Source organism: Accipiter gentilis, chromosome 16 (genome assembly GCF_929443795.1).
Source record: "Accipiter gentilis chromosome 16, bAccGen1.1, whole genome shotgun sequence".
Lineage (NCBI taxonomy): Eukaryota > Metazoa > Chordata > Aves > Accipitriformes > Accipitridae > Astur > Astur gentilis.
In genome coordinates this window covers 10,303,738-10,326,769 of record NC_064895.1, presented here as the reverse complement: position 1 = coordinate 10,326,769, position 23,032 = coordinate 10,303,738, and the positions used below count along the sequence as shown (strand labels likewise).

At 37.8% G+C, this 23,032-nt stretch overlaps 1 protein-coding gene across 14 annotated transcripts in view; it reads left to right on the top strand.

Annotated features, from left to right (window-relative positions):
• MYT1L (myelin transcription factor 1 like) overlaps positions 1–23,032 on the top strand; it is a 310,962-nt gene that overhangs the window by 218,648 nt on the left and 69,282 nt on the right. For 8 of the 14 annotated variants that reach the window (XM_049818978.1, XM_049818968.1, XM_049818967.1 and 5 more), the window contains 5 exons: positions 8,722–9,699; positions 14,241–14,375; positions 16,915–17,005; positions 19,327–19,434; positions 22,631–22,842. In XM_049818978.1, coding sequence (XP_049674935.1) covers positions 8,722–9,699; positions 14,241–14,375; positions 16,915–17,005; positions 19,327–19,434; positions 22,631–22,842 — 1,524 coding nt within the window. The remainder of the gene's footprint in view (positions 1–8,721; positions 9,700–14,240; positions 14,376–16,914; positions 17,006–19,326; positions 19,435–22,630; positions 22,843–23,032) is intronic. The other 6 variants (XM_049818976.1, XM_049818974.1, XM_049818973.1 and 3 more) reach the window with 5 other exon arrangements.

The following is a 23,032-nucleotide window of genomic DNA, read 5'->3' as shown; positions in this document are numbered from 1 at the left end:
AGCTTTTACCTTCCAAAACAGCATCACCACATTCAAACTCCTTTTTGGGAATGGTCCCTAACCAGCATCTCTGCACTGTGTCTGGCCATTGCTGGAAGGATGCTAAGTCACTCAAGTCAACATCATGCCAGGGTTTCACTAAGAGCATAGCAGTATGAATAATCACATGCCACTGCTTGGTCTGGTGTTCTGTCCCTGATTAGTTTGTACTAGAATGGCTGTAACCAGAGGCAAAGCACCCTTTGTATTTATTTTCTCCTTACTCTGTGGAGTATTACTCAGCCTTCCCTGTCATGAAAAGATGGGGAATGAGGGAAATGTAGATGAAGAAGCTGGATGAGGGGATAAGGAAAAAGGGAACAAACCCCCTAACAAAAAGCTTTACATTTCAGATGAAGTCAAGTCTGGCACTCATGCACACAGAAGTCTTTGTCCTTCTAGATCTCTTGGCACTGAACTCATTGAGGGGTTAGAAAGAGAGACAGACAGGAAGAAGAAATTTCAACAATTCTATATTTAGCAGTTCTCTCATCCTCTAAAACACCGGTGATCTGTGCCTCTGTCCCCTCTGCCAGTCAGGTCAGATTATTATCAAAGCACAAACAGGCTTCCTTTGATAATCAAACACAACTAAAAAGAAGTAATTAAACTTATAATGGAGATCAAACTCATCCAGTAAGATACAACTCTCTCCATGAAATCACAAGCATCTACCCTATCCAAAGCATCCATACTACCCCATCCACGCCAACCTTTCCCTATATAACTTTGTCTGTGTCCACAACCTAAAGATAGCTCCTTTTAGGAAGCGCCTTCCTTCCTGCCTGCCTGCAATTCCTACTGTGTCATCCTAAAGATACTGTTGAAGTTCAGCAAGGAGCAATTTGAAAGTTTTAAGTAAAAGCAATAGGGATAGGATTCATCCCAACAATTTAATTTAGAACCGATCAAGAGAAATAGTCACTTTTAAGGAATTAATCAGCCAATCTACTTTAGATACATAAATCATGTCCCAGGATGCATGTTTTTGCCCATTGCCTATAAATGGGAGTCTAGGTGTCTAGTTCATATGGAGACGTGTTCAATGTGGACATCTGCATTAAGTCAGAGATCTGAACCGAAACAAAACCAGTGAAAAGAGATTATGTATCCCTATAGTAACAGTTTCCAACCTGTCTTTCTCAGAGATCTGTATGTGAGAAAGAAAACAGTAGTTACGAACTGAAAATGTGTTGTTCAGGCTGCATCCTTTGCAAAGCATGGAGGATCATGGGGAGGGGTATAGGTAGGGATCACTGTCTCCTAAGCAGCCTTTGGAGAAGCCCCATGAGGAGCTCCATATCAAGAGCTGTCTGAGTGGGTGTTCTCCCATCGGTGCAGCTGGTCCTCTGCTCCCCTGCTGTCTCCCTGCTGTACCTCAGTATCTGGAGAATAGCTTTGGCTTCCTCATTGCCTGCTGCCCTGCTGAGCTGTGGAAACCTCAGAGAAAGCAAGAAACTGCCATACTCCACTGAGTCATTATAAGGCTATGAGACAGAATATCTCCCCTCCCTCATATAGACTTCCTGGGGAGAAGAAGTAGGATGAAATGAGTACCAGTCATCAGCTACAGCCGTCTCATTATCTGCCCAAACAGAAGTCAGGTTAAAACAGTTAAGGGCTGCCTGAACCTGATCCTCAAAGCAGCATGGACCAGATGGGAATGACTGGCTAAATTGTACTGCCCTTGCAAACCCAGCATATCCACTTCTGATCACAGATATTCTCAGCAAGTTCTTTCTCAAACCTAAACATATGCCTTCATACCAAATATTGCAGATACTGCAAACCAAACAAGCAGGCTTCATACCAGCCAGGGATTTTATCTACTTAAAGGGATGCCTGTAGGTAACCAAAAAGTATTTTCTGCTCTCTTTGTGGTGGGGGAAAAAAAAAATAATCCCCATCATATTCGTTACCTCTTGACTTTTTGGAAACAATGTTTGGTTGTCAGGATGAAAAGACTGGAGATTGTAACCAGAAGGCTGCGGGAAGTGATTATTCCCCTTTATTCAGCACTTACACTATTGTTTGTGGAGACTAGATCCAGTTTTGGGCTCATCAGTAAAAGAAAGCCTTGAAATACTGGAGTCCAGTAGTGAACAACCAAGATGATTGAAGAGCTGGAGTACATGATGTACAATGAGAGACTGAGAAAAAGGAGTTTGTTCACTTGAGGGGGAGAAGGCTGAGGGGAGATCTTACGCTTGTCTTCTGCTACTTATGTGGAAGGTAGAGAGAAAATGAAGGTGCGCAGTCACAGAACAAGAGGCAACAGACACAAGCTGTAACAAAAGAAATTCCATTTAGAAATAAGGAAGGAATTTTTCACAATGAGGGTGGTCAAACTGGAACAGATTTCCCAGAGATGCTGTGGTATCTCCATCCTGGAAGATATTCAGAACAGGACTGACAGGACAGGGCCCGCAGAATCTGCTCTAAGCTGGCCCCTTTTTTCAGCGAGGGTTGGACCAGATAGCCTCCAGAGGTATCTTCCAACCTCAGCTCCTCCATGGTTCCATGGCACCAGTGCAACATAGATGGCACATGAGATGCCTTAAGATCAAAGAAGGGCCAGCAGCACCTTGTGGTGAATAGACAAAATCTTAAATGGAGCATAACGGCTTGAGTCAGAACCTAGATAATTTTTAAGGAGCTGTTGCAGTCTGTCATTTGAAGCAAAATTATCACAGTCATGATCTTGCCAGAGGAGCTGTCACATATCTTCAGATCCTGTTCCAAAACTGTGCTGATACAGGTAGCTCATAGGGACTTAGGGTGGGAAAACATGACTGAGTAACGGATAACCTCTTTTTAAAAAATACGTTGCATCCCCATTCATCTGGATTATCTGATGCTCTCTCTTTTAATCTAAATTCCTGCTTGATTCTGTGATATTAATAGGAATAACCCAAGTAAGAATATCTATATTCTACCAATACTTTATGTGAATATTTGTAGATCAGGATGCTAATCATGCAGGTCTGACATAGGCGGAGGCATAATAACAGGTTGTAAGAATGGCATAAGCAAGGAAAAAAAAGAGTATTTCAGGGCATTGATTGTGTATAAACACCTGTGCATTTTGATGAGAATACACTGATCTGTACAGAAAACGAAATCTTCAAAAATGCTGCTATGCCAAAATAATTTATTAATATTCATTGTTTCTATTTTAAATGTATTTTAATAGCAAAAAAGAAAATAAAAACAAGGAATGCTTTTATATGTCAGTAATCACTCCACAAGAGGAAACAAATTCAGATCTGTGAGGATTCCTTTTAGTCCTTAGAGGGGGGGGGGAAAAGTAGTACTTCATTTTCCAGTGAGCAAAACCAGATAAAAAGTGGAACCCATGGAAAATGAAAAGATCAAATGTAACAGGAAAGAAAAATAAAGGAAGAAAAGAGAGTAAGACAACAAATTATGTACAGTATTTAAAAGTCTGTATGGGCTTGCTCTGTGGTCCTTGCTCATACTTCATAATACTGAATCCTACTGTGATGTGCTGTGTTCTTTAGCTCAGACCTTCCTTGCCATGCTTAATGACTTCTGCTCTTCATTTATTTTACTTTAAGCCTTGGTTATTAGTTGAATACTATAATTATTGTAAGAGAGTCTAAACCGTAAATCCCAGTATTATAACTATTACAAGTAGGTGTAGCAGGCTGAGGGGGAGGAGTGAAAAAAAATTAGATATAATGGAATAATTAGAGTCCATCAGGTAAATAAGGGAACAGTTATCTTTTTCTTTTGACTTTCATTAGGTAATATTAGGTCCATAAAGGAATCAACTACTGTAAAAACAAATTGCTTGGGTCTTTACCTAAAGTACTTACAGTGTAAAAGAACTTCAGGAACTTTTGCAGAGATGAAGAAAGAATTGCACATGGTCAACTTCAGTGTTTAGTGCGTCCCTCAAATAGGCATATTCAAAGGCTTGGGCTCTGATGCAAATCCCATGCAAAAGAAGTGTTCAGGCTTCTAGAGACCTTGCTTAGGCCCTCGGAGAGTTATACGTGTTCTCTGTTTCTTCAGTGGGGAGTGGAGAAGTTGTTGAGGGCTCACTAAGTTTTCCACCTCTTCAGTTTCCTTACTCATAAGATTTTCCCAGAGGAGAAGGCAATGTACAGACAGCCCCCTGCCCCATACGATGCTGTAACTTTCTAAGATTTGGGATTCATGTCTTGCTAAATATTTCTCATAGGTCAGCTATCATAGGTTGTAATGTGGAGGTGTATGCATGTACCTCACTTTACAGCTTAGAAGGAGAAAAATGGTGATGTAGTAGCACTTATGAATTGACAAGTGGCAGTAGCAAGAGCAGTGAAGTGTTTTAAAACAGGTAATGCTGCCTGGATAATGAAACCATCAGTCTGGGCAGAAAGTCTGTATGACCACGTACAGGTTCAGCTTGTTAGCCATCATGTTTTCCCCTGCTTGGGAGAAAGTGAGTAATTTGATACACGGACCACAGATTTAGAAAGTCTTGTTTCTGAAGTCTTTGGCCTTTGGTAGGAATGTAGCTGCTATTACTGAAGTATCATTGCCTCTCTCTGCAGAATCTCTCAAACTAAATGCTGTATATTTTCCTTTTCAAAAAGAAGGTGCTGTTTTGCATGACTCCCTACACTAAAAACAGCAAGCCATTTCTTCTGCCAAGAAATTGTTTAAATATGGTTGTAATAGGAACAAAGGGAGGAAACAATCAAGGACGTAGAGGCTGTAGTCCTTATTCTCCAGTGACTCCTGCTATGACATGGAAAGAGTCACTCAACTTCTCTGTGTCTCAATTTCCCATCTGTAAAATGGGGTTAAAATACCTACCTCACAGGGGTGTTGTGAGGCTTTTTAAAATAATGTTTGTAAAGTGCTTTGAGATCCTTGGATGAAAGGTGCAATAAGAAATCAAATTATTCACTTTTTGTAGTGCAATACAAGAGTGCACTTCTGTTGAGATGGCTAAAGGCTTCCAGCTCCTTATAGCTATTCCATGTACTCTATAATTTCCCTCCTGTCATTTGTTACATCTGCTGGGAGTTAAAAAGAAAAAATTTTGTGATCAAGAATACCTAAATTGTCATAGTATTGTGCAGATGAGGGCTAAAATAATCTGATATTCTTTTTAAACTGTGTTGCATATTCCTTATCTATGCAACCCTAAAGCTAACAGAAAAAGGATATATGATAACTTCGTGCGCTGTTCACGTAAACTGGCTAACTTGTGTCTTTTTGAGACAAACTCAGCCTCTTCACCAAATAAAGAACTGCAGTTTGGGTCAGTGGTTACAAAAATTATGTAGGGGGTAGAGTAGGTGTTTTAGTCCTGTATGTTTTGCAGTCATTTATCAAACAGCCATTAAACAGCATAGTGTCAAGGTAGTTACTGAGTTAAAGGTTAAATCTTAGGAATTGTAGAAATGTGAAATGAAAGCATGATTAGATTTTACAGAGCTGAATCAAAGAAAAGGCACATAGGTTCATGTAGAGCTGCTAGGCTAACATACTTTCCAGAAGACCCTTAACTAATTCACAAACTAATTCAGTACTTAAAATTTCAGTTTAATACACAGGTGACACAAGTGCTTCGCTGGAGCAGGCTCAGCATCCAACAGACTGTTATTGAGAAGATGACATAGTATACATAAATATCCTTTTCATTAAAATTAATTGCTGCATGGAGATAAGAAACAGGAGCAAAATAGTTGTTAAAGGAAGCAGATAGAACAAAAGGACAAAAATTAAAAGAGGAGGAATGAAACTTGATTAAAATATTTTGTTTTCCTGCCTCTCTCATTGGGGATTCATGCTTTACACTTTCTTCTCTTCCACCACCTTTTTTTCTTCTCCTTTTTAGGATTGAAGAGGCAGGAGAACTCAAAAGGGTATAACCAAACAAATAGAATAAAAAAAAAATTATAGTTACAGCTTTCACCTAGCTTTACCTACACAAAAGAAATTTACATGTCTTCACTCATACACTATGTGATTCATATTTTATTTTTCACTGTTGTGGAGGCAAAGTATAACATATTCCTCCCATTTACACAACTCTTATTCTTGTACAAACAAACACAAAACCCCTTTATTAAAAAACAAACCCTGAAGCTTCTCAAATTTCAAAAGTTGGCCTGGAATAGTCACTGCATACCTGAAGAGTTCTCTGGATGGCTTGAGAAAACATGTTTTTTCCCTACTCTTTATTTCAGCATCCTGTTAGAGCTAGATTTGGACTGATTTCACCAGTGTTTGTAGATATCTCATCCTAAAGTTGAAGGCACTGGCAATTTTGGAGCTAAAGCTCACTGCTTCTTTAATTACTTTGATGTTCCTTCTGCTACATCTGACTGCCCATCAGACATAGTTACAAGAAGCATCCCACAAAAGCAGCAGTTTCTACTGAACAATCTTCTTGGCATCAGGTTTTATCCTTAATATTTAAGTTAATGTGGGATTTTTTTGTACATTTCACTTTAGAAAATTATTGTTAGTGTATTAAAACTTCTGCTTTTCAAATAGCACAAACTAATTATCCAATAATCTTTAACTGCCTACTTCTATGCAGTCATTCAAGATGGAAATTTTTCAAATAGGAAGTGTTAAGTGGCATCCCTTACTTTTACACTGAAAATCTGATACTCTGATATACTTAATTTTTGAGGGACTGAAACATAAATATGAATTATGATTACCTTGAGAACAACAGTAACTAAAATAAAACCACTTTTGATGATAAATAGGCAACCCACTATTGACTTGGAATATCTTGTCATGTAAAAATACCACACATCCTTCCCTATTAATTATCTTCCCACTGTATTCAAGTAGATTATATATATTATATAATATTTTAGGAATAGAATATTTTTCCCCCTAGACGTAGCCTAGTCATCTACCAGTTCTGCTGCTTAACTACAGCCTACTATCATCCCAGGATCCCTAACCACTGTGTAGAAGGAATACTATCTTGTGGCTGAAATATTAATTATTGTGCTGTTGAGCTTTGTATTTAAAACTCTGATTTATTATCTTGTCCACTAACTAAAAATTATTTTTATCAAAAATTATTTCCTATCATCAAAATGTTAGTGTACAAGCCACCTACTACCTGAAATTTCCCGCTTTGGTTGGTTTAACCCAAAACATAAAATCACACTTTAGAAAATGCTACGTATTTAGGTGTACCAGTGTTGAAAATACATCAGAGCTGAAAAGATGCTATCAGAATTTGATGGACTAGCTCTTGAGCAGGTGTTAATTGTCCTAGCTCTACTGGTTTCTTTCAATTTGCACCAGCTGAAAAACTGGCCTAGCACGTCAATGTAATGACAGATTTAGGAACTTTCTTTTCCAGTTGTGATGCAAAACATTTAAATATTACTCGAGTAGCCGATTATCAAAACATAATTTATGAGATGTTCATTAGTAAATAATGACGATTGTATATGTGTTTTAAGAACGGGTCCAAGAATGACATAACTTCTGAGTTATCAGATGAGATATCAGAAAATGCTCTCTGGATGATATTCATCTGACCAAATATGGATATCTTTAAGGTAGGCATCTAGTCTGAGTCCCTTTGTTGTCAGTGAAGAGAAACAGGCATGCCTAGTAGTTATTCGTTTTATTCCAAGCAGATATCTTAACCAGATCAGGTGGACTGTATCCTTACAGTGTCTGCTTCTCTTACTGACTGAGGACGGGAACACGGAATAGCTTACTGGGGTATAGATGCCTGCCTTGCTCATGTCTAAAGTTAGGTGAGATGAATCTCACCCTCAGGGCCTCACATTGGCTCCATCTTATTAAGTTGTCCCTCTGTAATTCAACAGTTACTAAAACAAAGCTAAGTAAAATGTGGTAACTCTGCACCACTATGTTACAATACACAGGACAGTAGATAACAGCCCGATCATACATGTATGACCATATAATTTGGGCTAGCGTATTGACTTAAAATTACATTGTGCATATAATTGCTTCTATCTCCCTTTCATGTAACAACTCTTTTAAAATTCTTACTTCTCCACAGTTTGCGTAGTTAAACTGAGAGATCTTGATTTCTACTGATGGATCCACTAAGTAAAATGCCATTTTGATCTTTGCATATAGTTATTGGTTATCTAGTGTTCATGGTGTGTATCGTGTTAACAAATTGATAATTTCCTGCTTGGTGTATATTCTTTCTCTTTTGGTGAATGGTGTTCATCAGTAAGAGAATAAATCCAGTAGTACTCACTCCTTTGCCATCTACCATATTAACAGGAAATACAGGAGTGAGAAAAGTTGGAAACATAGGCAATTATGTCTTACTAGTAATATGATTGTAATAAATCCCATAAAACTGTAAATATAGAAATGAAAGGAGAAACATAAGTATTTATGCCATAATATTTAGCAGCAGTAGTAATTAGCATTTTGATTGCCTTTTTCTTATCGGTTCTGTGAAAGAAATTCATGTGAATAGCAAATAAACAAAAATAGCCTGATGGACTATAGAGAAATGCACTTCACATGGGCCTTAGTGTTGTAGAATTGCTGTATGATTAACAATATTTGACATGCAGTTTGTTTTCTGTCCGTGCGATTGCAACAACAGTTCCAATTGTAGCCACTTTTTTTCTTTTCTTTTCCTTTTTCTTTCTTTCTTTGTTTCTTTCTTTGTTTCTGTTTTTTATGCAGAAGACCATCAAATGAATTGTCACAATACTCGAATAATGCAAGACACAGAAAAAGACGATAACAATAATGATGAGTATGATAATTACGATGAACTGGTGGCCAAGTCATTGTTAAATCTTGGCAAAATTGCAGAGGATGCAGCATACAGAGCCAGGACAGAATCAGAAATGAACAGCAATACATCTAATAGTCTGGAAGATGATAGTGACAAAAATGAAAATATTGGTCGGAAAAGTGAGCTGAGTTTAGATTTAGACAGTGATGTTGTTAGGGAAACAGTGGACTCCCTTAAATTATTAGCACAAGGACATGGTGTAGTGCTTTCAGAAAACATTAATGACAGAAATTATGCAGACAATACTTCACAGCAAGATAATAGGAATATGAACTTTGTAATGCTAGGGAAGCCTGTGAACAATGGACTTACAGAAAAAATGGTGGAGGAGAGTGATGAAGAGGTGTGTCTCAGCAGTTTGGAGTGCTTAAGGAACCAGTGTTTTGATCTGGCTAGGAAACTCAGTGAGACAAACCCGCAGGAAAGAAGTCAACAGCAAAACATGAACACTCGTCAGCATGTCAGGCAAGAAGATGACTTCCAAGGAAGAACACCAGACCGGAATTACTCTGATATGATGAACCTAATGAGGCTTGAAGAACAGTTGAGCCCCAGATCTAGGACTTTTTCTAGCTGTGCAAAGGAGGATGGTTGTCATGAAAGAGACGATGATACCACCTCTATTACTTCAGATAGGTCGGAAGAAGTGTTTGATATGACAAAAGGTAACTTAACCCTGCTTGAGAAAGCAATTGCTTTGGAAACTGAGAGAGCAAAAGCCATGAGAGAAAAAATGGCAGTGGAAGCTGGAAGGAGGGATAATATGAGATCATTTGAGGAACAGTCTCCAAGACACCTTTCTGGAGATGACAGGAAGCCTAAACCCAGTGACGGCCATGTCAAAAAGCCATATTATGGTAAAGGTAATATTTCTATATACCGTATGTTATGTCATGAGAAAGTGTGAGCTAACGTGTTGAGTTTTGCATAGATTTCTGAAATGCAGTTATTAATTCCACGAAATGGGAACTTTATTTAAATTGTAGTAGTATGACATGATTGTAAAATAGCATCATGCTGCGATTATAAAATAAAAGAATTCATTCTGCAGTGTTAGAAATATGTACAGTATTTCAGTGAATATCATTTGGCTAAATTAAAAAAATTAACTTTTCAGGGAAACAAAACAATTAAGAGATCATGTTGAAAGAGGCAAAGATTTTTCTCAAGTTTGTAATATATTTTATAGTAATAATTAAAAAACAATGAAGAGAATTACATTGCAAACTATATTGGAGAGTGGAGTTTTATGTAGCAGGTAGTCAATCAGCTATGAAGTGCATATTTTACAGATTGGATTGGGTAGGTGGCATTGTGACTTATAAAATTATCATCAAATGACAGTTATTGATGAAGCCTCTCCCATCTAAAATGTAGAATTGCCTGATAGAAATTGAACAGTATCAGAATGACCGATAACATGAGATAGGGGCAGTGACTGCACATTAATTATCTTAAGATAGTAAGGTAATGGAAACCATTTGCTATGCAAGGCATGGTGTGGCCTGGGCTGAGATCAATAGCAATTTCTTTCTTATGTGCATTCCACTTCACTGGTTTCATTCCATTGTGGAAACAGTTAAGGTGCTGCCTTGACCATAATTCAATACAAAAGAAAAGAAAAGAAAAAAGAAAAAAAAGAAAAAAAAAAAAAAAAAAGAACAGGCAAAAGGTTACCTTTAGAATGCCTTTTAATTTATGGGATTATCATGGTGATGGTGTGTTTATATTACCACACCCCTTTTTAACATGTCTACATCTGTACATGTAGGGCCATGTTGTATAAAGTGTTCAATACCTCCTGAGACTCATTGAACACCCCTGATTCCCATTGACTTTAGTGGAAGTTGAGGACGTGGTATTTCTTGGGAGATGCTAAGCAGGGACTGGGTTCATCTTATATTTGTTGTAAAAATACTTGGTTTCCTTTCTACAACTGAGATGGTGGGCATTTTTCTCCTTTTTATAAATCCCTGTTTTGAAAAAGTAATACCCTCAGACCTACCTGTGACATTCAGGTAGGCAGACAACATCCTGGTCCAAGAAAGGGTTTGATCTTTTTTTTACAAGCCTTACAGACAAGTAATGACCAGTCTTTTAGAAAAGCATGGAAGTTACTGATGTCAAACACTCTTCTGCAATGTATTTTAGTGAAGTTTTGTTTGTTTTAAACACAAATATATGGTCCAGTGAGTGCTGTAGTAACTTTGGGTATTTGGGGAAGACAACTTTATTCAGTTAGTGTATTACTGCATAGCCATGTGGATGTTGTGCTAAATGTTGTTCGCATCTGACCTATTGTAGGTACATTTCCCTTTGAGTATATGTCTCTGATAAAACCACAGAAAACATGGCAAACCAATATTAATTTTTGAACAGCTTTTCAATTCTGGTGTTGTCCAACACTTCCAGTCTATGTATGCCTGGAAAAGCATTTACGCATACAGATCTGCTGTCTCCTATAATTTCTGACAGTAACAGAAGTATGGCCTTCCTATTTCAGTAAATTCTAGAGCTTCTTTGAACCATCCTTTCTTAGGAGCTGCAGGCTGAACTGATAACAGGTCCAAACCCCAGCCAGGGACTAAATATTGTGGTAGTTTGGACCAAGAAACTTTGTGGGGTGGATCATTCTACATTTTTTTACTAAAGGAAGAAAGAAACAATTATTCCTTCCTTACCTGAAAAAACATAGGAACATTCTGGTAGTTGTTGAGAGAGGAAGCTTTAAGTAAGACAATTTCTTATATCATTCATTCTCCACTCACACATTACCTTCCAAATACTCCTGGGAGAGTTAGCCACAGAGGTGTATGATATGGTTAAGTGGAGACTTTTTGGGTACACAAGTTTGCAGTGAGAACTAATTTCTGGCTTCAGGAGTTCTGCTTTCAGAGATCACGGAGACAACTGTTAAGAGACCACTAATCATTTTCCCCCCTGCCATTTAAAGCCTTCTAAACAGGCTTTCTTCTGAAATTTATGAATTTTAAAACCTTCTGAGTCCTCTGACAACCTGCACTCAGGCAATATTCCCATTCTGTCGAGGAGTGAGGAAAGGTTACAGAATTAAATAAAACTATGCAATATTTCTCCCAATTAGCAGAAAAGGATTTACAAAAGAGTATCCAATGTTTTATATAAAGTTGTGGAAAGTTTAGTCAAATGTCTTCCATTAAAAGCAATGGGAAATTGTGCAAGTACAATTTTATGCAAGTTTTGAAATCATTAAGAATAGTGTACAGCATCTTTTCTGACTCACTAGACCATAAAGGCTCTTAAGGAACTGATACAAGCTATAACTTTATAGCGTAGACTTGAATACAGAGGAGGATTGGCTTGACACTGTAGGTTGTAAGTGTCTGAATCCTCAGCTGCTCTAAATTAGAATACCTTCACTGACTTCGGTGGAGTTCTGACAATGTGGAATAGCTAAACTTCCTCTAGTTTGAAGTCTCTAAAAAGCCATTATGGTCTATTAATCATCTACATTTTTTGCAGTCCTTGAATATTGTTATATTTACATAATTTATATTTCATTTACATTACTTACTCACTTATCTAATGATTTTACACATCCCAAACTACTTGACTTGAAGAGTTGCTTAGAGTTGTGTATGTATGTAGCTGTGGGCTTGCTGTTCTAGTGGTCTCAGCACAGGCCTACTGGCAGGAATTCAAATCCCTCCTCTGACATTTGCTCCTTCTGTGGCCTTGGGTTTAACTTCTTGATCTCTTTGCTTCAATTTCCTGATGTATAAGATTACGGTCTTTCCAGGAGTGTTGTGATAACTGTATAGCACTTTGGAGATAGATTTGTATGTGTATTTATTGTTAAAGAGCATAAAACTGTGTTCTACAGTCAACATGCAAGTTAAATAAAATAAAACTTTCATAATTAGGGATTCCATCTGCAAAATACAAGGTTTAAATATCACAGTAAAATTTAAGAATGGATTTAAGACATGGAGAGTCATTACAATGGGCTAAAGAATTTCTCTAAAATGAGGGTGTTCTGGGAGAACTTGGAATGTAAAAGTGTATGTATATATAAAAGCTACCAGAAGGAAATCAAGGAAAAATATGTCCACAGCTGAATGTGAACTCTGGATTGTATTGATTCATGCTGAAAAAAAACGGGTTGTATGTGAAGTTCTGCAAGTACTGAAATATCCACTGATTGTACTGAGGGTTGCATTTGTTGAAGCTGGGATGGAATTTAATGTAAGAAAGACTTAATGGAAAACAAGTAGCAAAATCTTATTTTCCAGAGATGAAAGCATAAATACTGAAGCAGAGTAATGACAACAGCAGCATAAAATACTTAAATGAGGATAGCTCAGATTGGGTATTGAAAGGAGGATGGACTACAAAAATGGAAGAGGGATGTTGGTTGATCTTGAGCCAAAATGGTAGCAGTTAGAGTATCCTGAATTTTATTCCTTTAATACTAATATGAAAATCAGCAATAGACTCCAAAATCTGGCAACTGTGGTCAAGATGTTAAGATGTAATTTGTATCATGTGCTGGGCTGGAAGGATAGAGATGTTATTTTACAGATGTTCTGTTAAAGGAAACAAGCTGAGGAAGTATGTGAGAAAGTTCTAGTTCAGGATTAATCTCACTAGCAGTTCCACTACATTATTGGCAGAAAACTTTATTTTGTTGAAAAAATGTCTATTTAGACTTTTCATTGATTTGTAGACAGAAGATCTAACAGCATTCCAAAAGATCATTAACCTTTTAAGCACATGAATATTCAAGCATTATATATGCATGTTTGTTATGGCCCAAATTTTCACAGAAAGTGATACTTTCATTAATTCTGGTTACAATGTTTACCCCACCATAATTTATTGAAGAGAAAGGAATATTTACATAATTTCTACCACTTCATAACGAATTTAAAGAAAACGACTCGTCTCCTCAGTGAACCTTGGAAAAGGGATTTATTTGTGCTGAATAGTTGAATCGTTACACTAGAGCTGGGTTTGCTACTCTCAGGATATTGAACTGCTATGACAGTACATTTGCAGACCTTAATACATAAGGCAAATAAGAATGTAAAGAAGGGGAACTCCAACTAAACAGTTTCCAAATGACCTTACACCCTTGAGCTGATGCTTGCCAGCAGAACATTGATTGACAGCGGTATGGCTTTGCTATAAAAAGGTCACTTTCCAATCACTGTGAATGGGTATTGCTGTGATCATAGGAGCCTGCAGTCTGAAAAGAAGATAACGGGATAAAAGTGACAGAACTGTGTTAAGAAGTAGAAGTTTTTTATTTTTCTTCTAGTTTTCATAAGAACATTTACCAAAGAGTAAACGACATGATTAAATGAACCTTCTTACAGAAATGTGAAAAGCGTCATTCACTTGACACATTTGTTGTAAATTATAGATCCCTCAAGAACAGAAAAGAAAGAGAGCAAATGTCCTACCCCTGGGTGTGATGGAACTGGCCATGTAACGGGGCTTTACCCCCATCACCGCAGTTTGTCAGGATGCCCACACAAAGATAGGGTCCCTCCAGAAAGTAAGTTCACATTGTTTCATGGAAACCGGGGATAAAACTACAAAAATTTTTCTAGCATGCTTTTTAAACCTTTTATTTAAAAAAATTAATTTCATTTTTCAGTATGGTTTGTCTCAACTTAGTCAATTGTTCTGTGTTATATTTTTTCCTTTATTCCATCATTTCCATTCTCTACTAACTTTTACACTAAAAGAACAACTTTTAAAGCTGTATTCTTTGATTTTAAGAATGCTAGGTTATTTTTAAATAGATGTATTCAGTCAACAGAGAAGAAGGTTTCCAGAAGATGTGCACTGCTTTTACTTCTGCGTGCTGATGTCACATCAAGTGTCCCTGTTGTCTTGTACAGGAATAATTGTACTGGAAAAACTTGCAACCCCTTTCCTTTGTTGTTGTTGTGTCTGAAACATATTAAGTTAGATTATATTATTTAAAATAACAATTTGGCTGTTTACTTAGTTACACAATTAAGGATTTTGAGCAAACATCCCCTGTCAGTCACATGAGTGGAGTTTCCTGCCATGTCAGCGGATTCTCTGCAAAGGAGGTTCACCCATGTGAGCTCACCGGCGTCCACCTGAAGGCAGAGGGCTCCATTTCTGGAAGTCACCTTCTTGGCTGGTGGAATCAACATAGTTCTGTTGAAGCTAATTAATCTATGTGATTTACACCAGGCAAGCGTCTAGCTAAGATCCAGTTCTCTTTCACACCAATTTTAAAATGGCATTATTCCATTGAAGCCCATGGACCTAAAATCCCCAGTGTCCACCAGCACTTATAGACCTAACCTCAATGGATTTACAACAGCCTAAAGGAAATGTCATAAAGACAGTCAGGGCTGAAATGGTCCCCAGTTCCCAAAGGAAAGTAGATTCAGAAGGATAGGAAAACAGAAGTAGATTAGCGCACCAAGAGTGGCAGACATAAAAAGTCTCCTCTTTCATGGTAGAGTGGCTTCTTCCAGAAGTAAAGTAATGAGGAAGTGCTTTAGGAAACTTTGCTGTAGCTTGGTTGATCTCTGAGTATAGTAGAACAAATAGGGTAATTTCTCTGCTTTGCTAGACCCTGTCATTTTCTGAAACACAAATATTTATTTGGTTGCTCAAAGTTTTCTCATTTTTACAAATGGTAAATAAAAAGCTCTTTACAAGACTTTGTAAATCAAAGAAGAATATAGCTTTAAACTGTTTGCATGCTCTTGTACCTACTAAAATGAAAAAGGTGAGCTCATCTTTTTATTTTTTTCCTGTGATGTTGGCCTTGTGAAGCATGTTTCAAGAACAGCTTTGAATAGTAGGAATTTTCAGAGTAAAGCTTTTGCATCTATACACATTTTAGTACACTGATGATGGGGTGATGATGATGGTTATCTTTTAATCAGTATACATGGTTAAATTCTCAAGCCTCTGAACAGCTTTTATTCAGTTCTTAACTCAGTCAAGGAATTCACTGATTTTATTAGATCTTTTTTTGAGTGAGAACTAAATACAGGCTTCCAGACTACTTCTTGTATGAGAAAACCAGAACTTTGCAAGGGCTGGATGGCCTTTTTCCATAGAGTGATGTACTGCCATACAGCTCCGAGACATGGATTCAGATATGTCTCACACCATACAAAACTCTTTAGCGTTACCAAAAAGTTCTTGATAATTTGGCACTTCATAGCATGAGCTTTATGATTTAGAGGAGTACTGCTCTGAGCAGCCTTGGGAGTAAGTTTTCCATCCAGCTTGCAATGGATGCAGATGTAAATCAGTTTACTTACTTAAGCTTGTACCACTTTTTTTTTTTTTTTTCCAGTTTTCTTTTTTTTTTTCCACCATGCCTCGATTTTTTAAGTACTTATTTTTAGTTTTTAGTCTTTTGAAAAAAAATTCTATCCATTGCAATTTTCACATCTGTAGAGAATACAAGTAAAAATTAAAGGGCCAATTCTGCTCATCATATAGATATGAAAGCTATATCTATGTGGAAGTGGGCAGAACTGGCCCCTAGCTCAATTGGGCTGTCTTATAGTTAGGGTTAAATTCTGTTCAGGGTTGTACTGAGGTGTGTTTCAAATAATTCAGTGTTCTACCAGTATAACTTGAGAGCAGATTTTCAGCTCTCGAGTTTGATACTGTGTATATAAAGCTATGTATTACGAATGCGTACATTTCCTGAAAGAATTTTTCTAGTCCGTAATTTTGTATTGGACCGTTGCTAGCTCACCCTTTACTGTTGAGCTGATCTTTGTTCAGTGCTTTTGTATGAAGAAGATGTTGGAAGTCTTCTGCTTCACTGTTGCACCAGAGATGCATTTGTTTATAGGTTCTGTAACCTTCATAACTTTCACTGTTGCCCTGTGTTAATGAGCACAGGGTCACAATACTTACTTCCCTCATCAGGCTTTATTGGCTATGTGTGTCACGTGTATTTTGAGGAATGCTGGTTGTTAATGAATCCTGCTTTGTTTTAAAATGGTTTCATATATACTGGGATTTGATTTTTTTTTTCTTGTTTTCATACTCTGCTGTTTTCTCTTACTCTCCTTGTCAAGTTCTTGCCATGCATGAAAATGTTCTTAAGTGTCCTACACCAGGCTGCACAGGCCGGGGCCACGTAAATAGCAACAGGAATTCCCACCGAAGGTAAGGATGCCGTCGCTGGACGCCAATCTAGAGGGAACAGTGCCTCCAAACTGCGGCCCTTCTAGCAGTCCATTGGCGGGGGGGTGTGAGTGTGTGTTTCGTTGTTCTGTTCTGAGGATTGACAGATGGTGCTTCGTGTGCTTTATCCATTTTAAAGAGTAACATTTATTCATGTATTTTCTGAGGAGGACGAGTGTGCGCTTGCTTCAGTATGGATGAATTGATCCACGGAAGACATTTTAAGCATCCTTAGCTTTTTGGGTGGATTTTTTTTCTTTCTGTTTTGTTATTAGCTGAACAGCAGTGGTACGAAACAAATGGTACGACTCCTTACGGGTATGTCGCAGGGAGAAGGAAGAGTCTGCCAACAGCATCAGGACTAGGGCAGAGTTCTTGTTCTCACACTTCGTTCTCTTCAGGGATTATTTTATAGTGCATGAAAAAATCCACTCTAGTCCTAAAAATGATTTTTTTAATACGTGAGAAATGGCATTTTAAGTACACAGATGTTGAAAGAGTTAGCCTTCCTACTGACCATGGTCTCAACCCCAAAGTCCTTATTAGCTAAAACTGAGTGAGAATTTTGCCTGTGTAAGAAGCATTACGAAAATGTCTCATTAAATTTAAAAATGAGAAGCCAGAAATGTTAGATGTAAATATTCTAGCCAAACAAAAGAAGATGAAGAAAAAAAGCAACTTTTCTGTAGTTTCCTAAGATGAGTGGTAGATTCTTATAGAAGGGATGTCATTGCCTATTAAATTCTGTTAAACAAATAACAAAATTATCAAAATGTTACTATAATTTTTAGTACATGTCATGATTTTCCCACAGAAGGACAAGATCTTGCTTATTTCTTTACAATTTAAAAAAATCCAGGAAATGGGGGTAAGAGGGTAAAAGGAACTATGCAAGGTTCCTATTAGCGAATTCCTTTTTTACTGTTAATAGTAGCGTGAAGGCTTAAGGGACTGTACAGGTACTGGACATTCAGTCTTATCAAGTTCTGGGTTACTAGAGCCCCTCATGTTAACCGCACGTCTCCCGGAAGACTCTTGTGGGTACCAACCCATCTGCAATAAGCTCTGGTACCCCTTTCTTCTCTGCAGTGATGCTGCCAGGAGATGCAGCAAAAACCTCTGAGAAGGCTTTATGAGAATTACTGCTGCTTGAAGCAGCATTCACTTCTGGTTGACTGTCTCCTGGAATATTTGAGGTGTCTGAAGAAGAGCGTGTCAGTGGAGCGCAGCTGCCCTCTGGCATGACTCCAAAACCGCCCAGAGCCCCCTCACCCCTCTGCAGAACTGGGGCAGCGAGGGAGGGCTGGGGGGGGAGCAGCCTGCAGTCTGTGCTCACCTCTTTCTGCAGCTTTTGGGGCATTTTGCTCTGCTTCACCTTTTTTTAATTCTTTTTTTCCCCTTATTTCCTGTAGAGAAGGGAACATCTGGGAATGCACTGATTTGCCTTTCATTTTAATTTCTTTTCCTGTGGAGAACACAGAATGCTGCGGTCACATAAGCATGCAATAGACTATGACAAGGAAAGGACCCCCTCCATTGTCAGGTCACAGGTTTTTACAGCTTCACTAAGAGCACCATCTGCTGGCATCAGTATATTTATTTTTCCCTGTTCTAAATCTTTTCCAGAAGAATCAGGCTTATTATTGTCACTTCAGTAATAGTTCAGCATTTGCAATTTTAATTGAATTTCATTTCAAGTGCAGCAGTTCTTTTCATGTTACATCATCTACTATTAGAAAATATAATTTAGTGGCTGAAATTCATGAACAAACACTAAGTATAACATAGTTGAGATGTAGATTTAGAGACCCAAGGCCAAATTTTGCACTCATTTATATGCCTAGCAAAAAGATTGGAGTTAATGGAGCTGAATGAGGTGTGAAGCAGTGCAAGATTTGGCCTATATGGTGTCATTTAATCATCTTCAGGAGCCATTTCATTGGCAACTTTGGTAGATGCATAAAGGTCACAAGTCTGCTAGCAGACTGCTAGCAGACCTGCACAGTAGATTCCAGTTTATATTCTCCTCTCCTACTGGTATGTTCACTGGCTGACATCCATGAATAATCTACCCATATACAGTCAGAGAAGAAGAGCAGATGTAAGATCTACCATGCAACTTTGAAAGCAGAAGAAAGGAAGTCTATTCTAGAGAAAATACATATGACCAAAAAGCTTTTGGAAACTCTTTTCCTTCAGATTCTTCCTGATGCTGGCTAAGGAGGAGAAGGAGTAATTGGATCAGTGCTATAATGTGAAACTACACAGGACAAGACAATTAAATTTCCTTTCTGTAATTGCAGCCTCTCTGGATGTCCTATTGCTGCAGCAGAGAAACTGGCTAAAGCTCAAGAGAAGCATCAGAACTGTGATGTGTCAAAATCAAACCAGGCATCAGATCGGGTTTTAAGGTATTAGAAATCACTATAATACTTATTATTATGCAGAATTCATCACACATTCACCGACTCTGAGAATTTATATTTATATACGTTGTATATACATATATCTCTCCTTTAAAGAAGAGTTAGAATTAGGGCTTCTGGATCCAATTCTCACAGTGTATATTTCCCACTCAATTTACATGGGGGAGGGTTGGTAATTATTTTGGCAAATACATGTAAAGCTGAAAAGCTCATTTTTGTCTTAGGCATTGTTTGGTGTAAAGATGACTGCTGGAGTGCAAAGTCTAAGAACAATGTGAAAAAAGTTGGTATCTTTTGGGAATAAACTAATATTTACCGGTAAGTCTTGGTTTTTTCAGCAGGCTTTTACTAGTAAATATCAGTTTAAATTAAACCAGAAGCCCTATTTGCATTACCAAACTGGTAGTACACCTTTTGGCAGGACACTTGGAAAAATGCCAGGTATAGCTTAGATTCCAAAAGAACGTCAGGCTTAGTTCTTTGTCTCTGTTCCCCCACTTGCTGCCAGGAAGGATAGAAAGAGAGAAAAATTGTCCTAAATTTTCATACAGGAAGGACCTTGAACCAATTTGACATATTTATACCCCTTGTCTTCATCCATATAGGATTCTGCATTTATCCAAAGCTGTATCCAGCTTTGTGCTATTGTCTCCTCTTTTGAGATATGCGGGTGGAAAAAATATTACTTCTAAGGAGCTGAAGTGTGAAAGGAACTAGACTTCTGCATGATTGTACCAGCCTTATGCTGATGATGCCCCAAGAGCTGCAGAATTTCTCCATCGATACCGCAGTATCTGTGGGCTGGGATAGGTACATCCCTTCCAGCTGCCTTGAAAAGCATGGAGGAAGTGCCGCAGCTTTAGTTCCCAGAATTTCCTACTTATCCCATACGTTTCTTAGTATTTAGCTGTCTTCTAGTTTTAAAATCTGATAGGGCTGCTTAAAAGGAAAGTTTTCTACTGTAATATCAACGTCATTCTTTGAATACTCTCTTAAAACTTCATCTAATCTTGATGGTCTTTTCAAAAACCAGTCCAGTCTTTCCATAGAGCTAAGAACACAAAATTATGGTTCACATCTACAGAAGAATTTTTGCCATGCCTGTTGACTGTGTTTTCCTTCTTCAGATTGTTTTTGATGGGCTTTATCTTAACTGCCCCTAATTCGGATTGTACGATTTTTTATACAGCATCCCAGACAGTTTTCTCAGAGAAGGGTTCTTCGAATCCTATCAATAAAAAACACCCTTTGAGGGAGTAACACAGTTTCTCACTTGATGGAAGAAGGCAGATCAAAAATGCAGTGTCTTTTACCACTGCTCATTAGAGAAGCCACTACAGTCAGATGCCATACAAAGAAGGCAACTGCTCAAAAGCAGCATCCAGTTTGCTGGCAAGCTCCCTAGGAAGTTGCGCTGCAATCTTAACTTTGCTTGTGAGCCTGCCCTGTGTTTCAGATTTTATAGGCAACTCATCTAATGCTTTCATCTTGCCTTCCACTTCCCTTTTACCTTTATGTCATTGAAGTATTTAAGATGAAGAACTTGGGAGCTGTTTATAATATTTGCATGCAGGCAACTGATGGGCAGACAGAGATGTTCTAAGAGTAAATCTTGAATATTTGTCTTCATCCCAGTTTCCATCCCACCTGCATTTAAAATTTCTTACTTAAAAAGAAATCAAATTCATGGGACTTCCGTTCCACAGAAATTTTGGATTTACATTGGAAGTACAGGATCTGAATTGCATTTTTTAAGCTAGATGTAGATTATCTCAAGACAGGATCAAAATATTATTCATATCAGCTCATTGTATAAATAAGCCCACTGTATTTTGTGAGGAAGAAGTGTCTAAAGGAATGAGCATACATAAATCAAAGGGAGTAGTATGACTAATAGGATTTCTTGGGTGATCTTTACATAAATATCCTGACTAAATTCTATGAAAATGAATTCATTCAGAAAAACATAATGTTCAAAACCTATTTCTTACTATTTATCACATTCCATTTGTCAGTCAGCATGATGATACTTCTGGTCTGAACTGAATTTATGTTCCTATGAATGTTCCTTCCATTTCCTCTGGTTATAAATGCAGTAAAGGAAAAAAAAAAAAAAAAACGGAAAAAGAAAGAAGACTTGATTATGTGATTCTTGATTCCAGCAGAAGCACCTCAGGTGCTGTTCATCATCTTTACCTCCTGCTAAATGCAGTAGGTAGACATGCAGCACTGTGTAGCAGTTGCGCCCTATGACCCAGTCATATAACACTTTCTTATATAGGTAAGGTTTGCAGGATCTGACCTTCATTTACCTGCTTTGAGAGCTGAGGACTTCTGTGTCCACATGCAGAAGGCAGCGTGTCAGGGGAGTTCACTACAGCATTCTTTCACTGAGATCTCACAAGTTTCTCCAATGGCCGAATGAGATCAGTCAGGGCTTTTCCTGACTACCCTCCCTGATCCTAAACAAAAGAGAAATTCAGCTGAATACAGTTTTATTCTGTATTCATTGGCAGGACCTTCCTTGAGGTGTGTATCTGTGTACTAGGAATCGCAGCTCCTGCCAGAACCTTGCATTTAAGGGTGAGCAGGATCTGCGAGGCAGCAGCTCAGAGTCAACAGAGGTTGTGAGACTCTCCTGTGTATTTCTCAAGATGAACATGGATTTCTATATTGAAGGATGAAACAGAACTAGCTCCTTTGGAAAGCATACAGGAAGAGAGCATACAACTCTGTTGAAAGAAATTCAGAGGAAACTCCATTAATTAAGTGGAGATTCCAGTGCTATTTTTTCTTTTTGACATTTAAAGGAATTTGTCCAAACTTCTTCTGTCAGTCTGCTTGCCCCTCTTTAATTCACCTCCCAAAAGAGAAAATGTTTGCTATGTGATGCAATTACATGGGGAAGGGGAAACCCAGAAGTATTTTAAAACAGAATTTTAAAATACTTTTAGCTACAGGATACATTTAGTGGTATTAGAATTAATTTTGTCTAGGCTTTGTTCAAGAAAATATATATTGTTTGTCTGCTGAAAATAACCAAACTAAGCAAATGCAATAATATATTGCTGTCTCTTGAGTACAAGAAATAACTAAGATTTTCTAATCTGAACTATAAATTATGCACAGACACAGTAAACTGAACTGCATCTAACAAACTTTACATATCTTTAATTTCTAGGCCCATGTGCTTTGTTAAGCAATTGGAGATCCCTCAGTATGGCTACAGAAACAATGTCCCCACCACCACACCCCGCTCCAACTTGGCCAAGGAACTAGAGAAATACTCTAAGACTACGTTTGAATATAACAGTTATGACAACCATGCCTATGGCAAGAGAGCCATAGCTCCCAAGGTGCAATCCAGGGATATATCCCCCAAAGGATATGATGGTAGGAGGTGCACACTCTTATACATGAGAGACAAGTTTGCAGTTAATCATGTTGTTGTATATGTAAACATCATACAAATAAGACATGTTTTCATGTTCATATAGTATTATGAGGAATGCTGTCTTGTGTAAGTTATTTTAAAGGCCTTTTAAAAAAGCGTTGTTTTATACGGTACTTGCTTCAGGATTGT